The sequence below is a fragment of the Delphinapterus leucas genome, chromosome X (assembly GCF_059928025.1).
Source record: "Delphinapterus leucas isolate spDelLeu-1000000601 "Yukka" chromosome X, BTC_Dleu_Yukka2, whole genome shotgun sequence".
NCBI classification, from domain to species: Eukaryota; Metazoa; Chordata; class Mammalia; order Artiodactyla; family Monodontidae; genus Delphinapterus; species Delphinapterus leucas.
The window spans coordinates 99,819,932-99,844,640 of NC_143150.1; the positions used below are offsets into that span (position 1 = coordinate 99,819,932).

The 24,709-nt window shown below is 37.7% G+C and overlaps 1 protein-coding gene across 7 annotated transcripts in view; it reads left to right on the top strand.

Moving 5' to 3' along the window:
* Window positions 1-24,709, top strand: part of LOC149744345 (interleukin-1 receptor accessory protein-like 1) — a 418,156-nt gene that overhangs the window by 191,450 nt on the left and 201,997 nt on the right. The window contains exon 6 of one of the 7 annotated variants that reach the window (XM_089905011.1): window positions 5,092-23,773. The exons of the other annotated variants lie outside the window; for them this stretch is intronic. Within the exon in view, the coding sequence (XP_089761137.1) occupies window positions 5,092-5,183 (92 nt within the window). The 3' untranslated portion in view covers window positions 5,184-23,773. Of the gene's footprint in view, window positions 1-5,091; window positions 23,774-24,709 lie in introns of those variants that run through there. 7 annotated transcript variants of the gene reach the window in all.

The following is a 24,709-nucleotide window of genomic DNA, read 5'->3' on the forward strand; positions in this document are numbered from 1 at the left end:
CTTTGAGTGCTACCTGAAGTATTGAAAGAGAACTTTTTTTTAAACTCAAATTATAATATACACTTCAATGATTTTTTCAAAGGGAAAAGAAGCAGTGTTAATTTTTAATTATATGAAAGTGTTGAAGCAGAGGAACTTTTACCTTGAAAGGCTTTACTCTTGAGCATCAAAATAAATGTAAAAGTCCTGTGGTATTTAGGGCAGCATATTTAAAATTGCCCCTACCCCAGAAATCTGGATAAGGGTTAATATAAATTATAACAAAATATAAATTTAATTAAGTAGTTATCCAAAGTTTTATCACAAATATATAATGTGAGTTCATAATTGAGGCCCTTACATTTTCATATTGCATGGCCTTTGTCTTTTTAATTAAGAAAAAAACACATTTCTATTGCATTACCATGGGGTTCTTCATTTAATTTCCTATTTAAAAGTAACTTCATTTCTCCTTTTAATTTAATTGAAAAAGTGAAAATTATGAGAGAAAAAAAATGTTAAAGAAAATCCTGAGTCATCACTTCACTCTTTCCTTCTCTATTCACATCACTGATGAATGTGTGTCTAGAACAAAACACTGATACCACTCACTGGGTGATAATGAGCCTTTGCAAAATTTTAGATCAGACATGCAATGAAATGTATTTATCCCTTTAAAGGCAGTGTATCGCTGAAAATTTCCCTGATTTGATGAAATTAATAGAAAACAAACAACCAAAGTATTTCTTTCCTGCCTGACCAGTTTTTTTAAATTGTGGAAACAAAATTTCCTATGTATAAAATCCCACATTTACCCGCCAAAGGAAAAAAGAAAATGTTTTCTTGTATCCCTGGAGTTAAAGCACCTTACAACATCATTCGTTCAGATATTTTGTTGCACTTTTTGGAAGTGGCACAACATCTTGCTTTTCAGAGATCTCAGCTTAAGAAATGAAAGAAGTAAATGGTATTGGCTGATAATCATTGCCGAAGTCAGGGCAAGTTTGCTGGGGCAGGGGTGCAGGGAGACTGATGTGCTAGTAGTCATGGCTAACTGCTAGAAAACTTGTATTGGTGCCACTCAGTTGGGTGGCATGTGATTGAATATGAGCTAAGACTTCGGTTAAAGGAAAGTTGTTTGCTTGGAAGTGTTACACCAGGATTTTCCCAAGTCATAGAATAGAAAAATGGAGAAATGAATCATTCATTTATTTAAAAGATTATGTATTGAACCACAACTAAATGCTGTGAACTATACGAGATGCAGAGGATACAATAGCAACAACAACCAAAGTCATGGCCAGCAGGGATTAGAAAGGGGCCTATCTCTTACAGAAGTCTCCAAGCTTTCCAAAGCTTTAACACCACCCACTTTTTTTTATTGACCTTGTATTGACTCGTTTTGATTAACTAAGGGGAATGGAAGAACATTTACATACATGTATATTTTGATCATTATTTATATATAGTAAAATATTTTCTAATAACACTTGAAATTGCATTAAAAAAACTATTTTACAGAAGAATCTTGAGCCCAAACTATTCCATTAAAATAAAATTTTATTATGCAATTTATACCAGCTTTTATTTGCCTCTGTTCTGAAAAGTTCAGTCATACACCATAAATACTTTATGGCAGTAAGTTAGGTACCACATTTGAATAATTAATTCAACATCCTGAAGTATGGATCACTGCCAGATTGATACAAGAATATGTGCAAAAAGGATTGTACTACTTGGGTAGTCAAATCACACATACACACACACACACACACACAGTGTTCTCATGGATCCTTGGACCACCTCAAATAACATTGAAGTGAACAATAGTTGGTGATTACATCATGGTGATATTATGTTACAAAAATCTGTATTTTAAATATTTTCTTTAACTAGGACAATTAGTTATAAAAATTTGTATTTCCCTGATCAGCATCATCTAGATCTGGGGTCAGAAAACTTTTAATGTAAAAGGCCAGATAGTAAATGTTTTTGGCTTTCTGAGCCTTGCGGTCTCTGTCACAACTGCTCAACTTCAAGCCATTGCAGCATGAATGTAGCTGCAGATAACAGGTAAATGAATGAGCATGGCCGCGTTCCAGTAAGACACAATGAGACTGATTTGGCCTGTGGGCCATAGTTTGTCCACCACTGATCTAGACAACATAAAAGTTGAAAGGAGGAAAAATATAGTTTCAACTTTAGGAGATGGGGAAGTGTTTCGTTGAAGAGGTAGCATTTGGGACAAGCTTGAAGGCTGGGAGGATTTTGGTGAGCTGAGATTGTGATTTCTGCTGGAAGGAATAATATGCAGAGTTTAAGAAGTAGAATTGTTATGAACACCAAGCGTTCTATCATGGTAACTCTAGATGTACAAATATAGATTTGCTCGTTTTTGACAGTATTCAGTGCTAGGATGAGGAATTTGAGCCTAATTTGATGAGCAGTGGCAAACTGTTAAATATTTTATATTGCTGGGAGATTTTATAGAAACCACACCTGAAGATAGTCAATCTAGGAATGGTGTGCGGAATACCTTAGAGAAGTGAAGGACTGTGAACAATGGGACAGATTAGAAGACTATCATAATAGCTTACAAGGGAGATAATGAGGGCCCTGCTTATTGGGGCAAGACGATTTGGAAATAAGGGCTGTTAAAGTGAATTGTAACATTTTAATGATTAACAACCAGGAACTTAAGTTATTCCCAAGCTTTAGTCCCACCATATGCAACAGTCCCTTTAACTGTCTGCTTGGTTCCTGTTTCTAGAAAATTGTTCAATAAAACATCTGTCTTCCTTGAACCCTGTCTTCTGGCTAAGTCATCTCCTGGAGACAAAAACCTTGCCTAGATTCCTGATGCCCAATGCTTCCAGACCTTGCTATCTTGTAATAGTTGCCTCTGTGAACTTGCAAGTAGTAGAGTCAGCTCCCCTGACATTAGTTTGTAACTCCCTACCTGGATCCTACTGCATCTCAGGCCTTGTAGCTTTTTGCCCCAACTCTCACTAGAGAAATTCATACTTTGGGGGCAGCATCATATTGATTCATAACCATCAAGCCTGTGGTTGGGCAAATTCTCCCTGCAGCTATTGTGTTCCACTGTATCAAGTAAATGCCATGTCCCATTTCTGCTTGCTCTTTTCTCCTCTAAACAACCACCCATACCACAGACCTGAATCCTGAGATATGCCATCCTTTAGCTCTTTTTATAAGTGTGGAGTAAGAATTATAGATATTTGATGTATTCCTGCATATATGTATACTAAATCAAGTGTGTGACTTGTCTGTTAAATACTATTACATACAATTAGAAATTATATTTAAAGTAGTTTACAGGTGATACTGCCTAGTCACTGACCCATCAACCAGTTGCCAGACATAAATAACTGCTTACCTACCAGCTAGAAATATCAGCCTTGTCTGTGACAAATAAATAAATCTTTATAAAAAATACTAGAGATAAGAGATGAAACTATGAAATGTCTAGAAGAAAACATAGGAGATAATCTCTGTGACCTTGGGGCAAGCCAAGGCTTCTTTTGATACCAGAAGGATTGAACAGTATAATAAAATAGTAATAAATTAAATTTCATCCACATAAACTCTTTTGTTCTTCAGAAGATATCATTAAGGCAATGAAAAACTAAGCCACAGACTTGGAAAAAGTATGTGCAAATTATATATCAGATAAAAGACTTTTATCTAGAACCTAGAAAATGTATGCAGCTCAATAATAAGAAAACCCAATATGAAAACAGGTAGAATATTCAAATAGACACTTCGCCAGTGAAGATTTACAAATGACCAATAAGCACATGAAAAGATATTCAACATCATTAGCCATTAGGGAAATGCAAATTAAAATCATATTGAAATATCACATCACACCCACTAGAACGGCTAAAATCCAAAAGAATGACAGTACTAAATATTAGCATATAAGTAGAGGAGCTAATGCCCTCACACGTTGCTGGTGCAAATGTAAATCAGTATAGCCACTTTGAAATGTACATTTATTATAAAACGCATCAGCTCCACACTTAGATATCCACTCAAGATAAATGGAAACATGTCCATACAAACACTTGCACTTAATTGTTCAGACTAAAATTATTCAGAGCAGCCAGCCACAAACTGGAGACTCTTTGTACTTTCATTAACTAGTGAGTGGATAAATAAAATACAGTATAGGTATACAATAGAATGATGCTCTATAAAAACAAATAAACTGCTGATACATATCATAACATAGATGAATCTCCGAGGAGATTATGCTGAGTGAAAGAATCCAGTCACAAAAGACTGTATATTATATAATTCTGTTTATATGAAATTTTCAGAAAAGACAAAACTAGAATGACAGAGACCAGATCAATGGGTGCCTTGGGCCCAGGGTAAGGAGCAAAGATTGGCTACAAATGGGTATGAGGAAACTTTCTGGAGTGACGGAAGGGTTCTAAAATTGGGTTGTGGTGATAGCTGTGCAAATGTATAAATTTACTAAAACTCATTGAACTGAACACTTAAAATGGTGAATTTTATTGTATGTAAATCACACCTCAGAAATGCTGTCCAAAAACTATAGAATATCGTTATAGGAGGATATATTTTAGTTTAAAAAGGTAATTTTTGTATAAAAATAAAATCATTGATAAAATTTCATCACAAAGAGTTTTAGAATGTCTCAGGTATAAAATAGTGCACATAGGTATATTATAAGAGAATTAGTGCATATAAGTAAAGCATCTTTTTTGTAGGCATGCATATTGCAAAATTGTATGATACTGTTTACGACCAACAAAATGAAACTTTTTATAGTGAAACTATATTCATAGTTTTGAAGGGAAAAACAGCTCCGTGAAATAAAATATTGCTTGGGAGGTTCTTTCATACTGCTTGTCACCAAGCTTATAAGTTATAATTGCTCTGTGATAAAGGCATGTGCTTTTCCTTCTCTCTTATAAAAATTTTAATGAGAACTTGAAGTGAACTCTCACTGAACCTATTTTCATTCCAAAATCTAACGATTTTAATCTTATGATCCTCCTGAGACCCAGCACTGTAGTTGTGACAGCATGAATACTTCATAATTATTCCTCCTGTTTGTAGAAAACACCATGAGCATCCATCATTCCCTCTCTCCCCGCTGCCTCCAGGGAGCCACAGCCTCTAGCAAGGTCAGTAATTGCAGTTTGGGTTGACAGTTCCAGGCCAGCTGAAGCACACCCAGGTGGTGAAGACCAGCCACAATGGGTATTGACTGACTTCCCTTCAGTTTCTATCCTCCTAGTTAGTTCAGCCTCAAAACTCTTCCTTAGCGATGTGATAGATGGGCTTGAATCATCTCACAGGAGATTCCCCAGAACAGAGAAAATGAATAGTTTCTCTACAGCCATGTGTATATGTGTCTGTTGGTATTTGGGACACAATTGATCTAACAGTCCTGGGGTAAATCAGAGGTCTTCCCCTTGAGTATAAAGAGAAGGTTGTGTTGGAGCTTGACATTTAATATTAAGTTTGGCATTTCACTTCACTGTAGACGACCTGCATAAAATAAAATATTCAGCCATGTGGATTAAGATGGTGTTTTGGAAATAGATATGCTTCATCTTGGTAATGTTAAAAATTTTAACTACCACATTGGCCTGTGATTAGAAAAATAGACGTTTTAGAGGCAATTCAAATAATTAAAATTTATTTTCTACTTTATTTTTAACAAATGCATAGAGAGATTCACACAAGAAATACTAAAGGAATGCCACAGGCTTTATGAAAAGAAACACATTATCAGTACAAAGAGTGATAAGCAGCTAGCCTCCATAATGCATACAATATTGGTTGAGGTAGATTTAGGGAAAAGAAGTGAACTTTCTTGTGAAATATTGGTGAATTCCAAAAAAGAAAAGCGGCGGGGAGGGGGGCTGGTGGTAGGGTGTAGTGGTGTGATGAATTGGGAGATTGGGATTGACATATATACACTAATATGTATAAAATAGATAACTAATAAGAACCTGCTGTATAAAAAATAAATTAAATTAAAAAAAGAAATGCCTTTAAAAGTGATATATTTTAACTTTCTAACTTCTCACTTTGTGCTTTACTCATTTGAGTACACGTGAAAGTGCTTGCAGAAGCAAACCCAATTAGGGACAGCCTATGGCTACCTAGATGCCTAGAGATCCTTCAGTATCTTTAGGTTTCAAATAGGTCAGGAATTTTGGTTTATTTTCTTTTTTTCCTTTTTGTCCTCTGTTTCTCAGCTTACTTGGAGCTTTAAAAATGAATTTACTTGAGAATAACTTAACTACCCATTCTGGATGAAATTTTAACTGAATTTAATGAGAGGCTTAAATGAATATAGTCATGGCTCCAAAAGTGTTTGACTCATGTGAAGTCTGAGCAGGCTTGTGGTTGCTCTAATCAATATAATAAGGCCAGAGTGCTATATAACTTCTAAGGCTAGTTTAGAAAAGGCCATTGGTTCTCTTGGGATGTGTACTCTGGGGGAAACCAGCTACCATGTATAAAACTACCCTGAGCCCACCATGCCGGGGAGGCCACAGGTAGGCATTCGATTTGACAGCCCCAGCCGCCAGCAGCCAGCATCAACTGCCAGTCCTGTGAGTGAGTCATATTGGATACCCAGCCCAGTCTAGCCTTCGAATAACTGTAGCCCCATCTGGTATTTGACTGCAGTCCCATGAGAGGTGCTGAGTGAGAACTGCCCAGCCAATTTCTTCCCAAATCCTTGTCCCACAAAATTTTGATAATTTAATATATATGTAATGGTAAACTGCTTTTACTCTCTAATTTTGATATATTTTTAAAAATATTTATTTATTTATGTATTTGGTTGCACCGGGTCTTAGTTGTGGCAGGTGGGCTCCTTAGTTGCGTCATGCGGGCTTCTTAGTTGTGGCATGCGAACTCCTAGGCGTGGCATGCACGTGGGATCTAATTCCCTGACCAGGGATCGAACCCAGGCCCCCTGCATTGGGAGCGCAGAGACTTAACCACTGCACCATCAGGGAAGTCCGCCATATTTTTTATATACTTGTTTTGGATATTCAATTCTTCATGCCTCATATTCAAATAATGATTGAATTTCTATTACAGACACATGTTCAACCATCTACCATGAAACTTAAAATGCCAAAATCACACAGGGTCACCAAGTATCAAAATTCTGGCATATACCATTCACATGATATTCTATGTAAATGGTGCCCCCTTGAGTTGTGCACCGGGGTGTTACTGGGAAGATAAGACAAAGAAATGTTTTAGCACTAAGCGTTATTTTACTGGTAATGTCTCAGGGATTGCTGCATAAGAGTGGCAAGGAATACTACTAAATTTTATATATTTTCAACTTTCTTTACATTATTCCGTTGTTGACAAAAGGGAAGAAAAATCTACTTAGAATGTAAAAGTAACCAGGAATATATTTTTAAATATATTTTTGAAATTTAGGAAATCAGAAGTTTATATTGCACTGTATGCAATAATTTGTAACTGCTTATTATGGTCTTCTAACACTTTTAGACACTTCACTGTGTCTCATGAGAATATGCCAGGTTGACTGACTAAATATAAAGGTTCCATCCTTGACTGTACATTGGAATCACCTGGGGATTTTAACAACCAGTTGATGTCTTGGCTCTGTCTCCAGGGAATCTGATTTAATGGGCCTGGGTACAGCCTGGACTTTGGGATTTTTAATAGTTGCCAGCCTATTGTGGGCAGCCACAACTAAGAACCACTGATACAAGTTTCTTCTTTTAATTTAATAGCGCTCATTCTTTTTTATTTTTGGGGTACGCGGGGCTCTCACCGCTGTGGCCTCTCCCACTGCGGAGCACAGGCTCCGGACGCGCAGGCCCAGTGGCCATGGCCCACGGGCCCAGCCACTCCGCGGCACGTGGGATCCTCCCGGAGCGGGGCACGAACCCGCGTCCCCTGCATCGGCAGGCAGACTCCCAACCGCTGCGCCACCAGGGAAGCCCGATAGGTCTCATTCTTGACTGCTTGCTAGAATCATCTGTGGAGCTTCTAAAACTATCAGTGACTTGGTTGCATTTCCAAATATTCTGGTTTAATTGTTCTGGGGTTGGGCCTGCTTTTTGGTACTTTTAAAAATGCTCCCTTTGTAGTATAATCTAAAGTCTGGGAGCCTGATTCCTCCACTCCATTTTTCTTTCTCAAGATTGTTTTGGCTATTCGGTGTCTTTTGGGTTTCCATACAAATTGTGAAATTTTTTGTTCTAATTCTGTGAAAAATGCCATTGGTAGTTTGATAGGGATTGCACTGAATCTGTAGATTGCTTTGGGTAGTATAGTCATTTTCACAATGTTGATTCTTCCAATCCAAGAACATGGTATATCTCTCCATGTGTTTGTATCATCTTTAATTTCTTTCATCAGTGTCTTATAGTTTTCTGCATACAGGTCTTTTGTCTCCCTAGGTAGGTTTATTCCTAGATATTTTACTCATTTTGTTGCAGTGGTAAATGGGAGTGTTTCCATAATTTCTCTTTCAGATTGTTCATCATTAGTGTATAGGAATGCCAGAGATTTCTGTGCATTAATTTTGTATCCTGCTACTTTACCAAATTCATTGATGAGCTCTAGTAGTTTTCTGGTAGCATCTTTAGGACCCTCTATGTATAGTATCATGTCATCTGCAAACAGTGACAGCTTTACTATTTTTCCGATTTGGATTCCTTTTATTTCTTTTTCTTCTCTGATTGCTGTGGCTAAAACTTCCAAAGCTATGTTGAATAATAGTGGCGAGAGTGGACATCCTTGTCTTGTTCCTGATCTTAGAGGAAATGGTTTCAGTTTTTCACCATTGAGAACGATGTTGGCTGTGGGTTTGTCATATATGGACTTTATTATGTTGAGGAAAGTTCCCTCTATGCCTACTTTCTGGAGGATTTTTATCATAACTGGGTGTTGAATTTTGTCAAAAGCTTTCTCTGCATCTATTGAGATGATCATCTGGTTTTTCTCCTTCAGTTTGTTACTATGGTGTATCACGTTGATTGATTTGCATATATTGAGGAATCCTTGCATTCCTGGGATAAACCCCACTTGATCATGGTGTATGATCCTTTTAATGTGCTGTTGGATTCTCTTTGCTGGTATTTTGCAAGAGGGGGGAGATATGGGGATATATGTATATGTATAGCTGATTCACTTTGTTATAAAGCAGAAACTAACACACCATTGTAAAGCAATTTTACTCCAATAAAGATGTTTTTAAAAAAATGCTCCCTACATGATTATGATTTAACTTGTACCAATATGCTCATCCTGGGCTTGTAGAGAATGTTTTTCATCTGTACACATGTCTCTATACACGTGTTTCTCAGCCCCAGTTACCATATCATTAGTAATAGAGCACAGCTTAGATTGCCAGATTTTTCAAAGAAAAATACCTAGACATTATGTCTGGATAAATTTAGATTTAAAGATAAATGATGAATACTTTTTTTAGTATAAGTATATCTAATGCAATATTTGGGACATACTTATAACAAAATAATATCCTTTTTAAAAAATCTAGAATCCGAATTTAGCTGGGCACCTGTATTTTATCTGACAACCCTAGACACAGATTTTAGGCAAGAAACAGAACCAGACCCAAACAATTCATTAGGTGAAGTCTGATCCCATTGGAGTTCAATTCATTCTCAAGGACAGAGTTAAAATACTCTCATTGTCCCTTAACTGCCACTGAGTAACCATTTTCTCCCCTAATACTATTTCTAGTTGTCTTCATCTGTAGCCTATTATTTATTGAACAAAATCAATGGACAGATGTAGGAGAAGAAGAGGAAAGAACTAAAACCTCCTCTGCCATAAGTGTTAAGTCTGTTGGCAGCAGAAAATGGATAAGGTGAAATGGTGAGAATGAACCTTATGTCTGAACCTAAAAACAGACAAATGAACCAAAAAAACCTTGTGAGTTTCAGTTGCTAGTACTTAGACAACTTCTCAAATATTTTTATTTAATTATAGAAGAGAGAAAAGGACTAGTGCTGAAGTTAAGGTACTTGGCAGAACTTCATAGCCTTAGAAGCCATTGTGAAACTCAGAGATTCTCTGTCCCATTTATAATGACAGCATTTCCCTCAGAGTTACACAGTAGTTGCTGGCCAATATCATCTCACATTTGGCAAGGGCTTGCATTTCCCATGCTCACTTTATCATTTGTTCTTCTCAACAAGGCTTCAAAGTAGGCAGGGAAGTTATTATGACGTCCACTCTATAAATAAGGAGAATAAACTCAGATTGCCTTGTCCTAGAGCAGTATTACTCCGAGTGTGGTCTCTAGACTAGCTGCCTCAGCATCACCTGAGAACTTGTTAGAGATGCAGATTCTCAGGTCTCACTTCAGACTTACTGACTCAGAAGCTCTGGGGTACGCCCAGCAATTTGTGTTTAACAAGCCCTCCAGGTGATTTTGTTGCACATTCCAGCTTGAGAACCTCTGCCCTCGAGGATACGGTTAATAAGTGAGCTAGTAAGAAACAGAGAAGAATTTCAATCCAGATGTTTTGAGGACATTGGTAGTGGGATTTGCATCACTTTACATGGTCTCCAAATACAAAACTAAATTAAAAATGAAGAAGAATAAGAAATACGTGAATGTAAGGAGGACTGGATCTAAAGCTAAACATTTAAAAGCACATTTATTTAGTTATGTCCAAATTCATTAATTAATTTATATGAAGATTCCTGAGAGCTTTTCATTTACTTCAGGGGAAAGTTCAAATTTCACCTGAATAAAATATCCTTCGAGATTTGATATCTGCCTGCCCTTCCTGCATTGGCCAAGATCCTAACTTAAACATTGCTGTTAAAATATTTACTTGTTGAATTTCTAGTTTCTCTTTCCCCACTGGTGAGGGAAACTCTGTGAGGTCAGCTATGGTTTCACACTACCTGGCCACATCAAAGTGTGCAGGAAATATTTCAAATGAATTAATAAACACTAGAATGAAAGAATGAATCCCACATGTGGGGGTCTTCCATTGGCAAGACTTGCCTTACTGGAAGTGACCTATGCCTAGAAAAGTCCATTGCTTTGCCACCATGCAAATGATCATTCTCTGTTTGGCAGGATCTCAGCCAATGGGAAGAAAAATGGTTGACTGCATGAATTTACCCAAAGGGATATACGTTAGTGCATTATTTCTCTACAAGTATATAAGAGGGAATTCTTACACTGTTTATAAGAGGGAGAAACTGGAAATAAGCATTGAACACTTTTGTAACATAAATTTTTTATGATACATTAAGTGAAAATACATTCTGCATAAAGGTGTTTAAAAAGTAGTCTCCTCACTTATAAAATGGGAGCAATAATAAGTCAACATATCTCATAGGGTTGTCATGACAATTAAGTGAGCTTTCTTTTTAAAAGCCCAACCCGTGGCACAGTCAGAAATACTTATGATTATTAATGTTGTTGTTAACATTATTGTCGTATTTGGATGGAGAAATTACAGGCAGTCTTCTTAGACTGACTGGTTTTTTCCTAAATTATGGCACTTTAACCAAAAATATGTGTTGAGTTTGTTGTCAGATACAGATATTTTATAAAGGAAAACTACTTGATTCAAAGGAAGGCCTAACCCTAGGAAAATTTTTAAGTAGTCCATTTTGACTTGTCTTCTACTTCCTCACTTTTCAAAATTCCCAGGGTTGCCCTTGTTTATACCTCATTCCCGATGTGCCTACTCAGCTGGCTGTGAACTAGTTCTTACTAAATCCTTTCCTGAGGATGAAGTTAGTTATCAGCTCTCTCAAGGATTTTTGTTTTCATAAGGATGCTCTAGGAAGAAAATGTCCCAAGCAGCTATATATTACCTGGAAGGTACCTTAGAGTTTAACTAGTTCATTCCTCTCATTGTTCACATGAAGAAGCTAAATGCTAAATTTGCAAGAGGTGAAATCTGCCTGTGCAATAAAATACTTGAAGTGCTTGGACTGGTACTCTAATGTCTTAACTCCTTAGCTTTTCATATGCAAAGAATAATTTTGAGCACAGTGCTTTATGAAGAATGTTTGAAATTTCGTCAATGAGACTGTCCATCCTGCTGTCTCTAGTTTGACTTATCCATTAATTTTAATGTTACTCTTATTTTGCTAAATTTTCAAATTCTTATACTGAATAACTATTGTAAAGATGGAATTTTGTGTTTATGAGAGAAGTAATTTTTCAGGACGCTGTTTTGCAACTAAGGGAAAATGTTGATGACTTTTCCTTCAAAGCAGGAAAAAGGAATATACAAAAGTTTAAGGAAAAATGCAAGCTGATCACTTAGCCGAGTATCTACATTAATGTTTTTGGGTGGGTGAGATACTTCTGTAATTCTCCAATATTAATTCATTCTTTATTCCACCAACAAAGGTATAACACTGATTACAGTATGTTTTAGGGAAAACATTTCTCATAAGCATGAGGGCCACCTCTTTACTCTGCTGTCTTGGCTCATCACAGTGACCTTTCATTCATTTTCTCTTCTCTGCTTTGCAGACATTATGAAACCACTATATGGTGTCTATTGAGCTAAAGTCAATTAATCACAGGGTGACTTTTAAAATCAAGATTAATAATAGGCTATTTCATAGCCAAAATACCTGATTAAGATGGGCACATTTGTGGCTCCCCTCAAGTTCAGAAATAATTTAGTCAAGTTCCAATATCTCAGATAACTTTTTCTCTTATATGATTTTCCTAACATGCACTGTTTGCAGATGACATGATATTATAATAGAGGATACTAAAGATGCTACCAGAAAACTACTAGAGCTAATCAATGAATTTGGTAAAGTAGCAGGATACAAAATTAATGCACAGAAATCTCTTGCATTCTTATACACTAATGATGAACAATCTGAAAGAGAAATTAAGGAAATACTCCCATTTACCATTGCAACAAAATGAATAAAATACCTAGGAATAAACCTACCTAGGGAGACAAAAGACCTGTATGCAGAAAACTATAAGACACTGATGAAAGAAATTAAAGATGATACAGACACATGGAGAGATGTACCATGTTCTCAGATTGGAAGAATCAACATTGTGAAAATGACTATACTACCCAAAGCAATCTACAGATTCAGTGCAATCCCTATCAAACTACCAATGGCATTTTTCACAGAATTAGAACAAAAAATTTCACAATGTGTATGGAAACAAAAAAGACCCCGAATAGCCAAAGCAATCTTGAGAACGAAAAACAGAGCTGGAGGAATCAGGCTCCCTGACTTCAGACTATACTACAAAGCTACAGTAATCAAGACAGTATGGTACTGGCACAAAAACAGAAATATAGATCAATGAAACAGGATAGAAAGCCCAGAGATAAACCCACGCACCTATGGTCACCTTACCTTTGATAAAGGAGGCAAGAATATTCAATGGAGAAAAGACAGCCTCTTCAATAAGTGGTGCTGGGAAAACTGGACAGCTACATGTAAAAGAATGAAATTAGAACACTCCGTAACACCATGCACAAAAATAAACTCAAAATGGATTATAGACCTAAATGTAAGGCCAGACACTATGAAACCCTTAGAGGAAACCATAGGCAGAACACTCTATGACATACATCACAGCCAGATCCTTTTTGACCCACCTCCTAGAGAAAGGGAAATAAAAACAAAAATAAACAAGTGGGACCTAATGAAACTTGAAAGCTTTTGCACAGCAAAGGAAACCATCAAGAAGACGAAAAGACAGCCCTCAGAATGGGAGAAAATATTTGCAAATGAAGCAACTGACAAAGGATTAATCTCCAAAATATACAAGCAGCTCATGCAGCTCAATATCAAAAAAACAAACAACCCAATCCAAAAATGGGCAGAAGACCTAAATAGACATTTCTCCAAAGAAGACATACAGATGGCCAACAGACACATGAAAGAATGCTCAGCATCATTAATCATTAGAGAAATGCAAATCAAAACTACAATGAGGGCTTCCCTGGTGGCGCAGTGGTTGGGAGTCCGCCTGCCGATGCAGGGGACGCGGGTTCGTGCCCCGGTCCGGGAGGATCCCACATGCTGCGGAGCGGCTGGGCCCGTGAGCCATGGCCGCTGGGCCTGCACGTCCGGAGCCTGTGCTCCGTGGCGGGAGAGGCCACAGCGGTGAGAGGCCCGCGTACCGCAAAAAAAAAAAAAAAACAACAAAAAAAAACTAGAATGAGATATCTCACACCGGTGAGAATGGCCATCATCAAGAAATCTACAAACAATAAATGCTGGAGAGGGTGTGTAGAAAAGGGAACCCTGTTGCACGGTTGGTGGGAATATAAATTGATACAGCCACTATGGAGAACAGTATGGAGGTTCCTTAAGAAACTAAAAATAGAACTACCATATGACCCAGCAATCCCACTCCTGGGCATATACCCTGAGAAAACCATAATTCAAAAAGAGTCATGTACCACAATGTTCATTGCAGCTCTATTTACAATAGCCAGAACGTGGAAGCAACCTAAGTGTCCGTCGACAGATGAATGGATAAAGAAGATGTGGCACATATATACAATGGAATATTACTCGGCCATAAAAAGAAACAAAATTGAGTTATTTGTACTGAGATGGATGGACCTAGAGTCTGTCCTACAGAGTGAAGTAAATCAGAAAGAGAAAAAGAAATACTGTATGCTAACACATGTATATGGAATCTAAAAAAAAAAATGTTTCTGAAGAACCTAGGGGCAGTACAGGAATAAAGACGCAGACATAGAGAATGGACTTGAGGACACAGGGATGGGGAAGGGTAACCTGGGACGAAGTGAGAGAGTGGCATGGACATATATACAGTACGAAATGTAAAATAGATAGCTAGTGGGAAGCAGCTGCATAGCACAGGGAGTTCAGCTCGGTTCTTTTCGACCACCTAGAGGGGTGGTTTAGGGAGGGTGGGAGGGAGATGGAAGAGGGAGGGGATATGGGGATATATGTGTAGGTATAGCTGATTCAATTTGTTATACACCAGAGACTAACACAACATTGTAGAGCAATTACACTGCAATAAGGATGTTAAAAATTTTTTTTCCTAACATGAACTGCTCAGCTTAAATGGACTTTCTTAAGCTCTCATCAGGTGTTCCGAAACATGTTTTACAAAATCACTTCTCTTGGCTACTGGGTACCTCTAGATAGCAGTGTCTTTATAAGCCATGCAGCACTGGCATCTCCCCAAGAAACGTGGGCGGAGGAAGTGAAAAAATAAGAGAAAGTCTGGCTGAAAAGATAGCAGCATCTGTCATCAACATTGTGCACATCTCAGCCATGCCCTTGTGGTGGGAGAAAAGGGCTTCTCTTTTTCTCTCTTGTTTTGTGCCAGACTTTTTCTCCCTCTCTGCCTGAATCCAATGATGTCATTGGTGGGAGGATCTTGGTTTATTAGTAGATCTAAAGCATTTCATATTCATATGCTGCTTAACAGTGTGATGCTACACCTTAGCAGTTTAGCAAAATGGCAAATCTGTTTTTTTAATAAGCCGTATAATGTGCTGCATCATTAGTTTGATTTTGCTGGGTAAACTAAGAGAACCAGTGAGCACTGATGAAGTTGAATTTTACAGGTCAGTGCACCATCCACATTAAGGAAATCCAGAACACCCTCTGTGCCTGTATATTGTAGCTAGGGGCTGAATACATTTTGTACAACATTTCATTTGCTGTTATAAGGAAAAAATATGAAGCCTCATACAGCTCCCATAGAAATGTTTTAAAATTTTATTGCTCCCTTTCTATTCCCGAGGTAGACCCTTTCCTAGCATCTCCACCCTAAACAGAACTGCCTCTGAAGTACCGATATATGTCTGAGTGAATGACAATTTCCAAATCCCACTTGGAAAACACAGTGCTAATCCTGACGTAATATAGTTGAAGTACAAGGAGTCGTTATGGGGCCAAATATCTTCTGGTCTCTACTCTCTTGAGACCTTACGAGAACCCCATCCTGGTATCCTTGCCTTATTGAAGAGGGCTAGTTTATTTGATATGAATAGGAAGGTGTATGCCATCTCACAGCTCTCTTCAATTTTGTGATTTTTAAAAATCTAGTGAAAACATGTGGGTAAATTTATTCTATAATGTTAATATAGTTAATGATATGGAGACCACAGAATGAAGAATATAAAGTTAATTTTCACTGCAAGAAAATGGTTGCTCTTGCGCTCTTTGGGGGCAAATTTGTTGCCCTTGTTGCTGGATTGGAATTAATTTACCTCTCCATCTGTGGTACCATCCGAGTTTCACTGACGCGCCTAAGAACATACTAGTTTGATGAGGTGCAATCTTCCCAATTACACGTTTGTCCTGTGGTCCCACTATTTGGGAAGACATGCCCGTATAGGACTCTTTCGCATTGATAGTTTAGTCATCTGAAACAGAACACCTCTTGTTGTTGCACATTAAGTCTCCAAGGTCTTAGTCAGAGTCCATATGCTGCTTTGAGTTCTACATCAGTGACCCAGTAAAGGCTATTTATTCCTGCATTACCAGAGCCCTTCTTGGTGGTAAATCATATAGTGATGTAATAAAAAAAGAAAAATGGGAAAAATAGTTCTGATTCATATAACCTATTTTTCCAACAATTATTTAACTGACAGGTGATACCTCAATACCTGTCCAACCACCACCTAATGTCCCTCCTCTCCTTTATGGCCAAACATCATTCTTCTTATAAAAATTTAAAAATTGAGATATAATTCACATACCATTAGAGCTATCATTTTAAAGTATACAATTCAGTGATTTTTAGTATATTTACAAAGTTGTACAAATATCACCCCTAATTCCAGAATATTTTGTCACCCCCAAAAGAAATCTTGTACCCAATAGCAGTCATTCCCACCCAGCCCCTGGCAACCACTAATCTTTCTGTTTCTGTGGATTTGCCTATTCTGAACATTTCATAAAAGTGGGATTATATAATATGTGCCTCTTAATGTCTGACTTCTTTCACTTAGCATAAAGCTTTCATGGTTCATCCCTGTTGTAGCACATATCAGTACTTCATTCCTTTTTATGGCTGAATACTATTACATTGCATAGATAGATATCATTTCATTTATACATTTATCAATTGATGGAAATTTACATTGTTTCCATTTGGGGGCTATTATGAATAATGCTGCATAACCAACCATCTTGATAGAGTTGTTTATATGCACTGTCTTCATCTCTTAATTTCATGTTCATTCCTCACCATGCTTCATTTGATTTTTGCTTCAAGCCCTCACCTGAAAACGCTCTCTCTGGTGTCACTAGTGAAGGATATGCCAGCTAATCTAAACCATTTTTTAGTATAGCTTGTCCCGTCTTACAGCTGCAGTCGACACTGTAGACCATGTCCCTTCTTCCTTTGAGACGTGTGACATCACACTCTTACGGTTTTCCTACTATCAGCATGGTTGTTTCTTCTCTGTCTTCTTTGCAAACTCACCTTCTCTCCTTGGCCATTAAAGCAGGATTTGCTCAAGACTCAGTCCATGGCCACCTTCTCTTCTCATTCAAAAGTCTCTTCCTAGGCAATGTGATCCCCACCTATGCCTTCAACAATCATCTATGAACTTTTGAGTACAAATTTATGCTTATAAGTTAGATTTCTGCATTACATTTCTATATGTTCACTGGTGTACTTGACTATTTTAAAGGTACCTTTATCTAGTCAAGGCTAGACTCGTTATCTTCCCTGCGCAAGAATCATCTTTTTTGTTTTTTGTTTTTTTTTGTTTTAATTTTCTGAATAGAATGACTCTCGTTACTCACCCAGCTTAGCGAGGCATAAAATAAAGAATCTTCCTGAAGGATCATGGTGAAGTAGTTAACAGCTCTGGAGACTGGCTGTCTGGGCTTAGATTCAAGGTCTACACATATTCCCTCTGTGAACTTGGAGAAGTCACAACCTTCCTGTGCCTATTGTCTCATTAATAAGATGAATAATCCTCAGAGTTGTCGAGATGATTATGAGTTTAAATACAGTAAAGATTTTAAAATCATGCCTGACACAAAACAAGAACTTTAAATGTTCACTGTTTTCCCTCTGCCTCATCTCTCTTTTCTAATACTTGCTTTCCTAAGTTGTTCTCAAATTCCTCAACTTGCCTCCAATCCTACCACCTTGAAACAAACTCCTGTCATGACTCACTTAGATTCATTGGTGTCCTCCAAACTGCTTACCACACTTTGGCTAAAATCATCTTTTTAAAATACAGATATGACCAGGGACTTCCCTGGCAGTCCAGTGGTTAAGACTTTGCCTTGCAGCGCAGGGGATGCGGGTTTGATCTCTGGTCGGGGAGCTAAGATCCCACATGCCTCTTGGCCAAAAAAACAAAACTTAAAACAGAAGCAATATTGTAACAAATTCAGTAAAGACCTAAAAACAATAAAATAAAATACAGATATGAGGGCTCCCCTGGTGGCGCAGTGGTTGAGAGTCCGCCTGCCGATGCAGGGGACACGGGTTTGTGCCCCAGTCCGGGAGGATCCCACATGCCGCGGAGCAGCTGGGCCTGTGAGCCATGGCCGCTGAGCCTGCGTGTCCGGAGCCTGTGCTCCGCAACGGGAGAGGCCACAACAGTGAGAGGCCCGCGTACCACAAAAAAAAAACAAACAAAAAAAACCCAGATATGACCATATTAAAAACTCTCTAAGAGATGAATTCACGCATGTGCATGAACAGACACACACACACACACACACACACACACACACCCGACTTCCCACTGTTTAAGTATAAAGACCATCTACAGCCGGCCTGGTGTATTAATTTCCTAGGGATGCAAAATACCACAAACTAGGTGACTTAAGCAACAGAAACTTATTTGCTCACATTTCTGGAAGCCACAGGTCTGAGATCAAGGTGTTAATAGATTGGTTCCTTCTGAGGGCTGCAAGGGAAGGATCTGTTAACAGGCCTCTCTCCTTAGCTCACAGAGGGCTAATTTCTTGCTATATTTCTTCACATCATCTTCCTTCTATGCATATCTCTGTGTCGAAATTTTCCCTTTGGATAAGGACACTAGTCACATTGGATTAGGGGCTCATCCTACTCCAGTATAATCTCATCTTAACTAATCACATCTGCAATGATCTTATTTACAAATAAGGACACATTCAGAGGTACTGGAGGTTAGGACTTCAGTGTATGAATTTGAGACTGGAGGGGTGCAAATCAACCCATAACATCTGGTCAGTCCCCCATCTACCTCACTAGCCACAAAAATACTTCATGCTTTCTCAGCCTCTCTCCTTGTCACCCATATAATAGCCTCATTTAAATGGGCCACAATATTCCCACCTTTCTAGAACACTTTCTGGAAGATGTTTCCTTGATCTGAAACATTCCTCATTCCATCTTCCCCATCCCCAAGCCATTTTGCCTGGCTTATTCCTGTTCATCATTCAGATTTCAAGTCAAGATCACTTACTCAATGAAGAATTCTCTCATCGCCTAGGCTGGGTCACTTGGATTATGAATCTATCAAAGAATGCAATCCCTAAAGCATCTATGTTGATTTTTAATTGTACATTAGTTTCGTGTCATTTTTTTCCAGTAATGCCTATTTCACCCTGAATAGTTTGTCTTACCCTTTGTACTGTATGTCCTTTTAAGCATACAGTGGGAACTGAATCAGTATTTCTTAAATCCAAATATTACTAAAGTATTGTTACTTTGACAAATCAAGGTCCTTACTATTTATTACACACAGTTACTTTTTTCCTGCTTCTTTAACAGCTCATTCCCTCTAATAACATTGCATACACCTTGAAATCCTTTCACTTGACTACATCTTTTGCTTGAGGGAAGATTTGAGAAAGGACACATTTTTCATCAAATGATCTATTCCCAACACAGAGAAGTTGATTGAAAGGTTCTTCTTTGTTAGTTATTCATAATATCTGATTATTATGTTAAAGGTGATAACAGAATCAAGCCCATTGTTTCTATCCCCCAGAATCTTAAACACATGGTTAATTGCTAATATGTGTATATTTGTGTATACATTTTGACTTTCTCCGAGATGTATACAATTCAGCCTCCCAAAATGCAATTGAATGTGAAATTTGTAACTGAAGCCAGAATACCAAAGTTGCAATTCCATCTCCTATACTACTCCAGCTATGGATGAACTAATAGTATTTACCTTGTAGCGTTATTGTGAGGATTAAACGAGTTAATACTTGTAACTATCATGTGGTAAGCACCAGATAAGTGTTACCTAGTGGTAGAAAGAGGAGAGGATTAGTAGGCGTAGGAGTAATGATATTTGTAAACAAGTGTCTCTCCAGCTAGAATGACATGTTTTACCCTTCTCTGTGCCTCACGAGAAAGAGGTCTCTTTTGGTCACCTTTGCATCCTCAGGACTTGGCACAGGGTAGGTGCTCAGCTAAATATTTAGCTGTTTATGTTTATTGTACCAGTGGCTGTCTATACTGTACTGCAGGTCTGGAATAAACATTACCCTTTACATTTAATTTGGGTGTTGATTTGTCATCAAGACAAATCTTTTGAATATATGCCTACCTGAGGTAAGTATGCAGGATGTTAATTAGTACTCCAATACAGTTGATATATATTTTATAACTTGAGGTACTCCTACTCTTTAGCATCTATGTGTAAATTAACATATAAAGATATAAATAACTGTTTTAATGAAAATTTCACCTCTGCACTTCAGTGTGAATGCAATCAGGTTTGCCATAGCCTTCTCCCTGTGAGCCTGTAGATAAGGCGTGGAAAAAAATTGTTTCTTTTACTATAATCCTCCTGCTGAAATATGATAGGAAAGCACCGATGAATTTAATATCATTAATGTTCTTTCTGAACTGGAACTCTTTAAATCATAAAATATCACCTAATGTATTTTTTATTAAAATGTTGACATTATTTCAAAATGTGTGTTTTAGAGCAAGTTTTATACAAGTTCTTACAACATACAGATATATTCTTCATTTGGTCTTTCAATTAACATGATGATAAAGACAGAATGTTTATTTCTGCTACGGATGTGTCGTTTTCCTGCCACTAGTTGCATGTGGCCTGTAATAATTTATCATACATTCTGAAGTTTTGTTTTACATAAATAGTTTCTTTTAAGTTTTTCCTTCAGTAGACATCTGATGATGGACACCTACAGATCATAGATTTTTCTTTTGGAAACAGCATGACTATATTTTAGTTTCATTAGAATGAAAGAGCATTAAAAGATGGATTTAAAGAATGATTTTTTTAGAGTTTCTCTACTCAAAAATTGAAGCCCTTTAGGACTCATAAGGGCATCTTTGTCTTACATAAAGTAGCAGCCAAGATAGAGTAGAACATAAAACCAGACACTAAGGTCATCACCTGATCTGGATGGATTAGCTATCTATCTGACTGAAGGTCAGAGACTAAACAAGATTTCTCAAGGCACCCACAAGTTCTGTGATTCTATGAGTTTTTGGCTGTTGAGCATAACAGCATACAAGAGGACCATGTTGTGGGAAATCACATAGAAGGAAAAGTTAGCTCACACCAAAGGCAAAAGCAACATATGGATCCAAAGTTTCAATAGTTAGTGGTAATAGCTAAGGATATCTTGTGAATAGCATCACCCCATCTTTGCTAAGGTAATCCTATGCATTTTTCTCTCTGTATTTCTATCATAAATGAGTGCTGCTATGAACATACTTACCATGTTACATTATTGTCATGTGTTTACATGAGTTTATTGTAGGTAAGTCTTGTTCATCTGTTCTCTGCAGGACCTAGCAGAGTATCTGGTACCATACATATCAATACTCATTAGATTAATGAACTAATAAATTAAAAGTGTCTTACCACATCAGTAACAAACAACAAGCCCAGAACGATCATTTTATTCAAAGCATTTGATGTCTTAATATTGACTGATTTTTACAGTCCATTGTAAGTTCCAAGAGGTCAAGGACTGTATTAAACCACATCTCTGAAATTAACACTGTACCTGAACATAGCAGGCACTCAGAAACACTTGTTGAAAAAACAAACTAATTATTACAGTAATAGCTTTCATTTATATAGCACCTATGTGCCACACAATGTTCTAGGCACTTTAAATATACTGACTCATTTAACTTTTTACCTATGCTTTTAACTAATACACAGTATGGACTCTACATGATATAGATCTGCTGTACTTTCACTGAATAGATGATTCATTTATAAAATGGAGAAAAAGGACTGATCTCCTAAGATGTTTTGTGAAGATTAGGTGAAGCAATGCTTGAAGCACACTTGGCCTAGTGTCTGGTGTAGAAGTGCTTAAGATATTTTTGCTATTATAACTGTTACTGCTATGATTCTCATCTCTTCCGACAGTGGGCATAAGTCAGGTTGTATGGTTCAGAGGGCCAGAACAGAGAAAGCTAATGCAGTCTGTGTAATGAGCTGCATGTTATGTGTACATTTATGCCCCTCATTTCTTTTTGTTTTTTTTTTTGCGGTACGCGGGCCTCTCACCGCTGTGGCCTCTCCCGTTGCGGAGCACAGGCTCCGGACGCACAGGCTCAGCGGCCAAGGCTCACGGGCCCAGCCGCTCGGCGGCATGTGGGATCTTCCCGGACCCGGGCACGAACCCGTGTCCCCTGCATGAGCAGGCGGACTCTCAACCACTGCGCCACCAGAGAAGCCCTCTGCCCCTCATTTCTACACCCTCATAAACAAGCACCATCTTCCAAGATTTCCTATGTCAGATGGCACTTAACTAGCCCTTGGTATATGTAGACACTGCAGATCTGACTAGACTGAAAACAGCAAAAATGGTAATAGCTAACACTTCTTTAGTGATTCTCTAGGCCTAAGACAGCATCTTCTGCCTGTACCCTTCACTCTCTATCTGCCCTTCCCTGCATTATTTGCTTCATTCTCCCAGTCATTTTATATATTTAAATTGTGAATTTGCTTATTCTCTGCTTCCTCTCCACCCCTCAAGGACTATAAGATCTAAGGACAGGAGATATTTTTTCCCTCACTGAATGTATTCTCAGCATCAGCCCTTAATGTAGAGTATCTTTTAAATGAACAAAAGGGTATGAGTATTCTTCACATTTATCACAGATGAAGAGTTCATTCATTCATCACAAGTGTTGAAAAATGTTTAAGAGAGTAAAATTTCACAACCTTCTCAAAGGATTATATGGCCTATGACAATTTAAAATGCATATAACCTTTGATCCAATTTTTCCACTTCTAAATTCCAAAGAAAATGAAATACACAGAGGGCGGAAGATGAATGTTAGCCATTCCAGCATTGTATTCAGTGTGTAAAATTGTCAACAATCTAGATTACGTTTAAAGAATAAACACAGATGAACGGATACAGAAGATGTGGCACATATATACAATGGAATATTACTCAGCCATAAGAAGAAACGAAACTGAGTTATTTGTAGTGAGGTGGATGGACCTAGAGACTGTCCTACAGAGTGAAGTAAGTCAGAAAGAGAAAAACAAATACCGTATGCTAACCCATATATATGGAATCTAAAAAAAAAAATGGTTCTGAAGAACCTAGGGGCAGGACAGGAATAAAGACGCAGACGTAGAGAATGGACTTGAGGACATGGGGAGGGGGAAGGGTAAGCTGGGACGAAGTGAGAGAGTGGCATGGACATATCTACACTACCAAACGTAAAATAGATAGCTAGTGGGAAGCAGCTACATAGCACAGGGAGATCAGCTCGGTGCTTTGTGACCACCTAGAGGGGTGGGGTAGGGAGGGTGGGAGGGAGACGCAAGAGGGAAGAGATATGGGGATATATGTATAGGTATAGCTGATTCACTTTGTTATAAAGCAGAAACTAACACACCATTGTAAAGCAATTATACTCCGATAAAATGTTAAAAAAAATAAATGGTCATTTATTCTACAGAATATTATATATCAGTGTTTAAAAGAATGGGGCAGGTCTCTGTACTGTTAGCAAAAAGATTCCTATGATGGGTTTTTTTTTTTTTTTGGTTAAAAAAGTAAGCTGAAAAAATAATGTGTATAGAATAATTTCCCCCCCATAGGCTCATATTTTACCCTCTTCCCCTATTTTCACTTTTACCATGTTATTTTCCTCACGTCTAGTTTCAGGCACTCGTAGGTGCCCACCATTGTCCGTTCATCTCTACTCTCTACACTAATGACAGCCCCATTTCTCTTTCAGTTCTTAAACTAGTTTTATTATCTGTTCTATAGGTTCTATCTGACTCACGTCTTACCTCCATTTAGTTTAGCTTCAAGCCAGCCACTTCACAGAAAACAATCTCTCTTTGCCCTCCCACTCTTCCTTAATCACTAACAAATGTTCAGTTACCTCTCCTTGCCCAAATTCAGTTGCTTCATTCTGTCCCATTTCTTTCTGACCTTGAAACTCCATTGAGTACTGTGGGTCCCAATCTTTACTTTTTGGGGAGTAATAAATTAGTTTGCTGAACTGACAGTTTACTGATTATATGTATACATGCATACCAATGTATGGATACATATATATACACATAAATATTGTATATTACAATATATAATATGTTTATTACAAATAAAATATGTGGATCTGTAATATCATTTGTGACCAAAAGAATGTGTCAGTCTAGCCTGGTCTACTCCTCTTCTTTTTTTTTTTTTTTTTTTTTTTGCTGTATGTGGGCCTCTCACCGCTGTGGCCTCTCCCGTTGCG